The sequence below is a fragment of the Stylophora pistillata genome, chromosome 2, assembly GCF_964205215.1.
Source record: "Stylophora pistillata chromosome 2, jaStyPist1.2, whole genome shotgun sequence".
In the NCBI taxonomy this organism is placed as follows: Eukaryota; Metazoa; Cnidaria; class Anthozoa; order Scleractinia; family Pocilloporidae; genus Stylophora; species Stylophora pistillata.
The window spans coordinates 41,103,568-41,114,877 of NC_142520.1; the positions used below are offsets into that span (position 1 = coordinate 41,103,568).

Here is an 11,310-nt window from a genome sequence, read left to right on the forward strand (position 1 = left end):
GTCCTTTGTGTCACATATTTTACAAGTCCACAATGAATCAGTCCAACACCACAGGACACTTAAAAAATTTAGGAGCGGATGTCGGATCAATTGCGTTACCTGTCACACATTATCTTGAAACTGTCACCCAGAGGTCCCTTGACGTCAGTAATGCTTATAGTGCAAAGATAACCTTTGAATTCCTTTAAGAGTTCCTGACATTTTCGTATGTTCCTTTCGCCTTTCCATTGTGACTGTTGTTGTTGTTTTGCACTCTTTTTTCGACTGACGTACCTCGACTCCGGGTTAGCCATGCCAAACGCGGAGGAGTATACCATGCCCAAAATAGGAAACCTTTTCTCTGTTTTTTCTTATTACGCGTGAATAGTGTAGTAAGGATTTCTCTCTTCATTTGTGCCAGTCTTCCAGGGCAATAGTTATGAAAACTATAGGGTGAAAATTGTATGAGACAGCAACACGTACACATGGTGTAATAAGGTAATAATGTAATGAGGGGAAAGAAAAAATGACTGTGGTAACAACACATGGTGTAATAAGGTAATGACGTAATTAGGGGAAAGAAAAAAAATTAATGTGGCAGCAACACATGGTATAATAAGGTGATAAACTAAGAAGGGGAAAGAAAAAGTGAATGTGGCAATAAAGTTGTGTCCGGACCGGCTCACGTGACCCATCCGGCCCCGACACACGGCAACTTTCAGTTTGGTTTTTAGGGGGGGTTGTGCGCTGTTCGGGTTCATGTAATAATATTATTTAACTTCTCTTCCTTTGGTGGTTTTCGTCTGTACAAATACAAAATGATATGATTTAGACAACCATTTGGACTTATCTCGAATAGGGATCATTTAAGGCGTAGCAGTATGTTTTCTTTTTTCTGAGTTTTCTGTAGATTTCCTCCAAAACGAATCCTTACCACGGTGCGAGAAGGCAAACCAGCGCAACTGACGAACTGTAGAATCAACACGCAAGAAGAGTTTTACTAGTGTTTGCATGTCCGGAGTGGGTCGTGTCTTTCAAGTGGCGCCTTTTAACAACTTTTTTTAATATGAACTGGTGAGTAGCGGTTCTACAAACAGTCGTTTTGAAACTTCTTTATTCTTCGACGCGTCCCGTCTAACTGTCGTAGACTTCTTCAAGGAGATTTACAAGTATAACCTAACGCCTGTATTCATAAGCCAAAGTTAGTGGCTATTACGGGGGCCAGTGACCATAGAGGCTTGCTTAGACTTCCACGAAAAGGAACAGGCGAAGTTGTGAAAATATTTTAAAGGTGTAAGGCAGGGTGATAAAAATATTTTTGGGGCCCACGGTTTTGATTTAGCTAAAATATTTTCACAACTTCGCCTGTTCCTGCACACCATGTGTTGCTGCCACATTCCTTTTTTTCCGTCCCCTTATTACCTTATTACCTTATTACACCATGTGTTGCTGCCACATTCCCTTTTTTGTTTCTCCTTATTACCTTATTACACCATGTGTTGCTGCCACATTCATTTTTCTTACCCCTTATTACATCATAAGTTCCTACCACATTCATTTTTTCTTTCCCCTTATTACCTTATCACCTTATTATACCATGTGTTGGTGCCACATTTAATTTTTTCTTTCTCCTTTTTACGTTATTACCTTATGACACCATGTGTTGCTGCCACATTCCCTTTTTTGTTTCTCCTTATTACCTTATTACACCATGTGTTGCTGCCACATTCATTTTTCTTACCCCTTATTACATCATAAGTTCCTACGACATTCATTTTTTCTTTCCCCTTATTACCTTATCACCTTATTATACCATGTGTTGGTGCTATTTTTAATTTTTTCTTTCTCCTTTTTACGTTATTACCTTATGACACCATGTGTTGCTGCCACATTAATTTTTCTTTTTCCTTATTACCTTATTACCTTATTACACCATGTCTTGCTGCTACAGTCATTTTTTTCCTTTCCCCTTATTACGTTATTACCTTATTACACCATGTCTTGCTGCCACATTCATTTTTCTTTCCCCTTATTACCTTATTACACCATGTGTTGCTGCTACAGTCATTTTTTTCCTTTCCCCTTATTACGTTATTACCTTATTACACCATGTGTTGCTGCCACACTCATTTTTCTTTTTCCTTATTACCTTATTACATCATGTGTTGCTGCTACAGTCATTTTTTTCCTTTCCCCTTATTACGTTATTACCTTATTACATCATGTGTTGCTGCCACATTCATTTTTCTTTCTCCTTATTACCTTATTACACCATGTGTTGCTGCTACAGTCATTTTTTTCCTTTCCCCTTATTACGTTATTACCTTATTACATCATGTGTTGCTGCCACATTCATTTTTCTTTCTCCTTATTACCTTATTTCACCATGAATTACTGCCACATTCATTTTTTCTTTCCCCTTATTACCTTTTACACCATGAGTCGCTGCCACATTTATTTTTTCCTTTCCCCTTATTACCTTATTACACCATGTGTTGCTGCCACATTCTTTTTTCTTTCCTCTTATTACCTTATTACCCCATGCATTGCTGCCACATTCATTTTTTCTTTCTCCTTATTACACTATGAATTGCTGCCACATTTATTTTTTACCCTTTTCCCTTATTACCTTATTACACCATGAATTACTGCCACTTTCATTTTTTCTTTCTCCTTATTACCTTATTACACCATGAGTTGCTGCCACATTAATTTTTTTCTTTCCCCCTGTTACCTTAGTACACTATTATTACCTTATTACACAGTGCTGCTGCCACATCCACTTTTTCTTTCCCCTAATTACCTTATTACACTTGTGTTGCCGCCACATTCATTATTTTTGTCGCTCTTATCGTTTTTCCTTATCATACATCATGTATTGGTATCGCATTCATCTTTTCCTTATTGTTGACCAATTGAAAGACATTTTTTGTTCTTAATACACCAAGTAAATGGGCATTTTTTTGCTTATAATACTTGAAAACCGTATTACCTTATCACATGTAATAAGCCGGAAATTGGAAATCAGCATTCCTATAATGGGTAGCATAAATTATATATTTTATACCAATTTTAGGAAGATTGGGAGATTGAGCACTCATAGCGAGAAATAATTATTACTATGCTCAAAATAGGAAACCTATGTCTCTTTTTTCCTTATTACGCGCGAATAGTGTAATAAGGATATACAGGAACTTGTTGCTAATTATAATTAGAAGCGCGGGAAAGAAACTTGTGACTGTCTAATAAGAATCTCGTGACTCAAGTTGTCTGATGCAGGTCATAATTGACCAATCAGATCACGCGAAAATATCATTATCAATCAAATGTTTTGACAGCAGCACTCAAACCGGCAGTATAAAATCACGTTGTGTCAGCGTGGATTACTACAACAAATTTGAAAGGATTATTGTACTCAAGAATTCCACACGTTCTCTGTTATTTCATCAATTGTAGCTAATCCTGTAGTGTACAAGGTAAGTGCTGGCTAATTTTTATTGTTTCGTGATCAATCTGAGGAAGTGTAACTTGTTTTGGCGCGTACTTTGAACATCGAGAGATTGTTAAACGATGAATGCCAAATCAAACACGTCTCTCCTAATAGCTTAGTTTGATGTGTATATTGATTAAATGAAGGGTACTTTGAACATCGAGAGATTGTTAAACGATGAATGCCAAATCAAACACGTCTCTCCTAATAGCTTAGTTTGATGTGTATATTGATTAAATGAAGGGTTGCTTTACTTTTATAAACATTGTAAACCGGCATTATCATTTTTTACATCATTTTCTCAGTAGCATGGTCACCACCTATATTTTTTTTTATCAAATTGAATTTTCAAATCAGTCACTGAAACTCAGTGAATTATGAAATGTGAAGCGCTTTCTATAGAATGATGTTTTTTTCATCTAGTCTCGAGCATGGGACAAAGAAAAAATTCTGAGTCTCCATGAGGAATGGAACGTAGCTCAGACCTTCGCATTCCGATACTTTACCACTGAACCACAGAGACTCTATGCTGAATAAGGCCCATTACGAATTTCATATATGACATGCATCCAATGTCGAGAGGGTCAAGTGTGTAGCTTTCTATTACTAATAGCAATGGAATGGATGACTGCAAACAAATGCAAAACTTCAATTTATCATAATTTCAGCCACAATTTTACATGTACTAGGTAATTATCTCAAATCTAATTTTCTGTTTGTTTCAGGAATTACACTGATGGCCCACTCAACCATTGCCCTTTTGGTAACTCTTTCTATATCTGTGGCTCTGTCAGAACTTTTGATCAAAGATAATGTCTGGCACTCATGGAAAGAATTTCACAGCAAGAAATATGCATCAGATGATGAAGAAAGCTTGCGCTATACCATCTGGAACGAAAATATGAAGACTATCACGAAACATAATGCGGACCCAAACAGCAAATTCACCCTTCAAATGAACCATTTAGGAGACATGGTATATCAATTTCTATAAACTATGAATTTAATTATTAAAGATGATAATATGATACACAAAATTGAAATATGTGCAATTATTTTTTTTTCCTGAAATGTCAACTTTCCAAATTTACCATTAGTAGACACTGTTTGTCTAACAACAACTTATGTCTATTTTGATTGTGTTTCTATATACTAGACAACCAAAGAAGTTCATTTGATTATGAATGGCTACAACAAAGCTCTCAGGGACACAAGGAGCAAAGAAGGTCCATCTACATTTCTGCCACCAAGTAATACTAAGCTTCCAGACAATGTTGATTGGAGAAAGAAGGGTTATGTTACTGAGGTCAAGAATCAAGGACAGTGTGGGTCATGCTGGGCATTCAGCGTTGTAAGAAATTTCGTTTTGTTTTTGTACTGCTCTTTTTTTTTTTAAAGATTGGTTTGTTGATTAATTTAACCCAAGTCATAGACCCTTACATCAGCATGCATATTAATATACATTTCCGCCAGTACTAACCAGGGTGATTTCATTAACAAATAAGATCTTCTTTGATTGGCAATCATTTCTTTTATTTTTGTGACCGTCACGTTTGTTCCAGCTGTATGGTGCTGAAAGGAGAAATTAGTGGCTTAAGTCACCCTAATCTGTGTATTGGAACCTTTTCAGTATAACTGAGGTCTAGGAAGTGCTCCTGGTACTGATGTTCACAGAGAGGCCCTTCTCCAAAAAGATAACCAATCATGGACTTCTGATCCATTAACTACATGTCAGTCATTCTACCTGAAGCCTTTCAACCCCAAGATCTTGTTGGTAAATGAATTCTTGTTACTGTCTGCCATACAATTCTTATGATATTAGTTAGAATCATTTGGTATTGGATCAATTATTAATCCCCCAATTTATATTTTTCTTCACTCTCATTACCTATCTCCCCACTCATGGAAGTAAAGTTTTGTAGGAATTTTTCTGCAACGTACCATTCCCATTTCAGACTGGTTCCCTTGAAGGCCAGAATTTCAAGAAAACAGGAAATCTGGTGTCTTTAAGTGAACAAAACCTGGTTGACTGCTCTAGGAGATTTGGAAATGATGGTTGCAATGGAGGCTGGATGGACAATGCATTCAGGTACATCAAGGCTAATGGTGGCATTGCTACAGAAAAAAGTTATCCCTACAAGGCCAAGGTTAGTACTCAATTGGTAACTCCATATCAAACCTAAAAATTAATCTCTCTCTCCCATTTCGTAATGTGTAGTTTGGTGGCTGTTCAACTGTGTTCCTCCATTTGTCCCTATTGCTTCTACTCCATGCTGCTTTGAGAGATCTGAAACAAAAAAAGCTGGTTATGGCTTGCTGAAAGATTTTTGACAAAATCAGGATTGGGATCAACTTTGTTTCTCTAACTGCCTGAGCTATGTACACACACGGAGAAATCTGAAGTCCATTTCTGTGGCTCTTGAGGTTTCTAAGATTTTTTTTCCAGAAGTCAGTGCACTACATCTGCAAAATTTTCTTGTCTTTGTAAGAAGTATCAATTGTTACGCTTTATTTTGGAAAGGTGAAAGGTATATCTGTCTGTGTACATGTACTTTATGTACTCACTTTGACCATTCCTCTAGGATGAGAAGTGCAAATACAATGCATCATCAGTTGGTGTCGATGACACTGGTTTTGTTGATGTTAAACATGGAAATGAGGATGCCTTGAAGTCTGCTGTTGCCACAGTCGGACCAGTCTCTGTAGCAATTGATGCTGCACATACGTCCTTCAAACACTACAAGGACGGCGTTTATGATGAGCCTGACTGCAGTAGTGTTAACCTGGATCATGCTGTGCTGGTTGTAGGGTATGGAACAACTGCAGATGACAAAGACTACTGGCTTGTCAAGAACAGGTGAGTATTTTGGGTGTGGCCTGAAGGGGTACTATAACTTTTTCTGCATTCAGTTCTTATGGAAACACAACAGTGTTCCCAGCCTAAACTGGGGAAGATCTGGTGTTAACTGATTCACCATTTCTGGTGGTGAAAGTTGCTTTAACAGTTTTTGAAACATCAAGTGTTACTGTAAGACCACTCAGTGTTGTTCGTAAGCCTGCAAGTAAGTTCTCATGTTTAAGTGTTGCCTTAGGGCACAGCCCTTCTTTACTGTTACTAGTCACTTATGGAAAAGGTACTGAGACCCTTGAACATGTAGAGAAGATATGGAAACTGTCAAGTGACAACAGGTGTAAAAACCTCTAGTTCTAAAAGATATGCTGATTTTGACCTTTTTTTTTCCTTTGGTTTTTGCAGCTGGGGAAATGGCTGGGGCATGGATGGTTACATTATGATGTCAAGGAACAAAGACAACCAATGTGGAATTGCCACAAATGCTAGCTACCTGCTGGTTTAATAACCAGCTAGACTCCATGGACTGGTCTTGAATAAGGAAACAACTTAAAACGGTTTTATGCATTCAGAAGCTTCGTGAAGTTGTTCAATTTATAGTTTACTGTATCATGTAGATGTAATTTTCTTAATAACTAGCTGTAAAATGATTCAGGTTTTAAAATTCTTTTATCCAGTTATTACATTCAATTGACTCGTCAGTCAATTGATAGTTAAATACTACTTTTTGTATTTTTTAGTTGAATAGTTGTCAGCTAAAGCTCGTATGATTTGATTGAAGTTTAACACAACTTAGATTTTTCGCTCCGACGAAGGGCTAACGCTCGAAACGTCAGCTTTTGTAATCATTACGGTGGCCGATTTACCATTTCAACTTTGTTGATATATCCAAATTATTAGATTTAAAACAGTAAAGGAACAGTCACCTAGTTTGTCAATATTTAACTTTTACTCGTGCATGTATTTATTAATAGATATTTAAAATTTCAGCAGGGTAATTAGTAAGTAAATGATGTTGGGATTGTTCAAGTACTTGCCAGCTTGTATTCGTAGTTTATAATGCTGTAAATTTTGAGTGATTAAAGTTTTCATTGAAAAGTTGATTGGTGCTCATACCAATGAAAGTGTTGGTGATAAGACTAAGTTGTTATCATTTCTGTCTTTGACCTTTAACTCCCCTGGCCTGATGTTTAATTCTCTCCCCCCCCCCCCCCCAACTGCACACATTTCCCTGTAAACAAGCTGTTGCATGTAAACACTTTTGCATGTAAACACTTTTAAGTGTTTACATGCCACAGCTTGTTTAAAAAGACTTGATTACCAAAGGCTTCAGGAAAGAAGCAGTCTAACAAATCACAAGACTATTTGCCACGTGCAGAGGGAGATCAGGATTCTGTAACAAGTAAACATACAAAATGTTTGCACTGGGCCAGTTATTCATATAAACAAAGTTTAGCCATTGTTTGAAAAATGGCATTCTAAGCTGTCTTAAATTTAGCTAATCTTTTATCTGAACCTTTAATTTTGTGAACAGTGTCAACAGGGCCAAAAGCCAATAGTGAAAGAACTCTTACAGAGAATCCTCACCATGGTTTGGGTCAGACCTTGTGCAAATAACTGGCCCTTAATGTCTTTGCAGGTTATGTGAAACAGAGCAGCAACCTGGCATGTGTCAGATTAAAAGAAGTTATATTTGTTTTGTTTTTATAGATTCGTACAGTGTACAGGAAACAGAACAGTAGGACGCATAGTCCCCTACTAGGTGTACCCATGTAAACCAACCTCAACCCACCCCCAGGAGAGGACATCCATCACACAACTAACCCTACAGGAGACAGGACCTTCATTTATTTGTCCCTATCCGAGAAGACTAGAATATCTAACCATTTCTTGATGTTATAGAAACATAGAATATTCTCAATTATTTTAAGACCAACTCATGCTCAAACTGAAAGTGTATAATCATAGGTGAACAGAATTTGACTGAAAAATTGCTTAATTTCAAGCATTGTCTTTGAATAATTCACAAAATTCAACAATAACATCTTAACTGTTTTGCTCTTGAGGTTCTGATTTTAATAGCAATACTTTCAGTTAAATATTTGATGTACACCTTGAATAAGTCGTCAAATAAATACATCCCTTGTTAAAAGTATACTACACCTATTATGTTCAAAATAAGAAAAAAAATTCTAAATCTTAGTTATCAGTACAAAAGGTGTACATCTAATTTTTGATTCCATATCATCACATGACCTAATATTTCTAATTTGTACAACAAAGCAAAGTATTATGGAACAGTATAAAAATGTTACATGCACTTAGTATGGATAAAGTTGTGCTGATAATGCTATCGTTAGGACTATAAGGCAGTCTCCAAAGACTTTTTTTTTGCCTGATTGGTAAGAAACAAGTTTTCTATAAATCACTTTTGACATATCAGTATACCATGTGCTACACACTGTGGTTCCCCTACAACTGTTTCAATTGTTTTAAGCAGTTGTAGGGCACTGCAGTTTTTATGATCAACAATTAAAGCAAGGCCCAAATGCTCAGCTTTCTTAGCATTACTGTCTTGCTGTCCTGGTCTCCACCCAGAAGAAAGGCTACCACAGGGGTCCCATGGTATGCTGACTCATACAGACTGTAATGTCCCGCATGAGAGACAAAAGCTTTGATGTCCTTGTGAGCCAAGAGATCATTCCGAGGTAGCCACTGTACTGCTTTGATGTTCAAGTAAAGGGAGGATGGAATAATTATAACCTGCCTGAAAGAAAAAGCACCAAGTTTAGAGGCCAGTGAGCCCTTTAATACCAATGGTTATCGCAGTTTACACTGTATGAGTAGCAGTATTTCAATTCCTTATGACCAGAATGCTAGACTACCCTTGCAAAATGGATTGTGGAATTCTTAGGAATTCCTAACTGCAACAACTCTGGCTCTGAAAACCTAAAAATTCCCCAAAATTCCACATTTATAGTTAACAGGACTTCGAATTCCTAGGAATTCCCAGGAATTCCAACTCAGAGTACCAATCACTTCCCTGAGAGACTGTAAATCTAAAAACTTGCAGGAAATTCCTTGGAATATTCTAGGAATTTCTGGGAATGTTAAAGAATTATTGGGAATTTTAGGAAAACATTGAGGCAACCAATATAACATAAATACAGGCATTAACTCCCAACTAAAAATTCAAGTAGTCAATGAAATTTATTCACATGCTTAATTCAGGTTTACATTAAATTATTTTCTATTGTATACTAACATCAACAGGTGGTAATTTTAGAATGAAGTTTGATTTCTTTTTCTTTTGTTGAAAACATCATAAAAATTATCCTCTATTACAGCTATTCATTTAAAATAGTCCTAATGAATCATTAAATTTGGTTTGACTTATTGTGAAAAAAATCTGTTGATTCTTTTCCATGAAAAACAATATCTTGAGTTGTGTTTATTGCAATAAATACTATCGGTCAAACAATAGTTTTTAAATGAATCATTTGATTTGGAATAATGATACAAATGTATATGAGAACGATCCTTCGCAGTAAAGCACTATTTGAGCAATAGTGAAAATCAGACCTGAAAAAAATTTCAGGCCTGTACGGGATTCGAACCACTGACCTCTGCGATACTAGTGCAGCGCTCTACTAATTGAGCTAACAAGCCAACTGGGAGCAGGCCATCAAATTAATTCGATATAAACCCGTAGATGATAAATCAAACAACAACAAACATATGAAACATATGTGTGAACTGCGGTTATGAGACGTATATGAGAACGATCCTTCGCAGTAAAGCACTATTTGAGCAATAGTGAAAATCAGACCTGAAAAAAATTTCAGGCCTGTACGGGATTCGAACCACTGACCTCTGCGATACTAGTGCAGTGCTCTACCAATTGAGCTAACAAGCCAACTGGGAGCAGGCCATCAAATTAATTCGATATAAACCCGTAGATGATAAATCAAACAACAACAAACATATGAAACATATGTGTGAACTGCGGTTATGAGACGTATATGAGAACGATCCTTCGCAGTAAAGCACTATTTGAGCAATAGTGAAAATCAGACCTAAAAAAAAAAAATTTCAGGCCTGTACGGGATTTCACTATTGCTCAAATAGTGCTTTACTGCGAAGGATCGTTCTCATATACGTCTCATAACCGCAGTTCACACATATGTTTCATATGTTTGTTGTTGTTTGATTTATCATCTACGGGTTTATATCGAATTAATTTGATGGCCTGCTCCCAGTTGGCTTGTTAGCTCAATTGGTAGAGCGCTGCACTAGTATCGCAGAGGTCAGTGGTTCGAATCCCGTACAGGCCTGAAATTTTTTTCAGGTCTGATTTTCACTATTGCTCAAATAGTGCTTTACTGCGAAGGATCGTTCTCATATACGTCTCATAACCGCAGTTCACACATATGTTTCATATGTTTGTTGTTGTTTAATGATACAAATGGTGTTTTACCCTTTCCACCCAGAGTCAGGCTTTGACTTAATTTTACATGGTTGTAACTTCTTTGGATAAAACTCTTGTATATCAAAATTCAAATGTAAGCTGTCAAGCAGCATTTTCATGTTATACCGTTTGTTTTCAATTATGCAAATTGAAATTCAAAGATTTCTACTCGACTTTGACTTAAAACTCTTGGGAGTGAGAGGCCTAATTACAGTTAAATAATTGATTTTTGAATTAAAATCTTGTTGTAACTGTAACAATAAATTGTAATGAAGTTACCTAAACTGCAGACTAAGCAGCTGTTTGTCAATTTTCGCTAGGCTCGCAGCTTACCAAACGTGACTAAAATAATCCTGAAACCTTTAGTTTACAGATAGATTTATTACATTGTAAAGCGTAAGCTTAAGAAACTGTGGAATGCAAATGACCGATTGGATTCTAAGTTTTGATCACGTACCAAATACCGCAATTTGTACACACCAGAAACTTTAAAAATCGTACCTTTATAGATGGCCGCTCGAC

At 36.6% G+C, this 11,310-nt stretch overlaps 2 protein-coding genes and 2 long non-coding RNA genes across 5 annotated transcripts in view; 2 read left to right on the plus strand and 2 right to left on the minus strand.

Moving 5' to 3' along the window:
* Positions 1-1,602, minus strand: part of LOC148739527 (uncharacterized) — a 5,813-nt gene extending 4,211 nt beyond the window's left edge. For both annotated transcript variants that reach the window (XR_015996162.1, XR_015996160.1), the window contains exon 1: positions 100-1,602. This is a non-coding gene — a long non-coding RNA (uncharacterized LOC148739527). The remainder of the gene's footprint in view (positions 1-99) is intronic.
* The window catches only part of LOC148739526 (uncharacterized), a 19,870-nt gene extending 11,706 nt beyond the window's left edge, over positions 1-8,164 (plus strand). The window contains exon 4 of the mRNA XM_088747357.1: positions 8,031-8,164. Coding sequence (XP_088603483.1) covers positions 8,031-8,096 — 66 coding nt within the window. The 3' untranslated portion in view covers positions 8,097-8,164. The remainder of the gene's footprint in view (positions 1-8,030) is intronic.
* Positions 3,282-7,421, plus strand: LOC148739528 (cathepsin L-like). The gene is made up of 6 exons (XM_088747341.1): positions 3,282-3,455; positions 4,195-4,445; positions 4,626-4,820; positions 5,425-5,616; positions 6,052-6,326; positions 6,726-7,421. The coding sequence occupies exons 2-6, from the start codon at positions 4,206-4,208 to the stop codon at positions 6,823-6,825; spliced, it is 1,002 nt and encodes a 333-aa protein (XP_088603467.1). The 5' UTR covers positions 3,282-3,455; positions 4,195-4,205; the 3' UTR covers positions 6,826-7,421.
* Positions 7,993-11,310, minus strand: part of LOC148739529 (uncharacterized) — a 3,568-nt gene continuing 250 nt past the window's right edge. Inside the window, exons 1-2 of the long non-coding RNA XR_015996159.1 lie at positions 11,290-11,310; positions 7,993-9,087 (exon numbers count right to left, since the gene is read on the minus strand). The exon at positions 11,290-11,310 is cut by the window's right edge and continues 250 nt beyond it. This is a non-coding gene — a long non-coding RNA (uncharacterized LOC148739529). The remainder of the gene's footprint in view (positions 9,088-11,289) is intronic.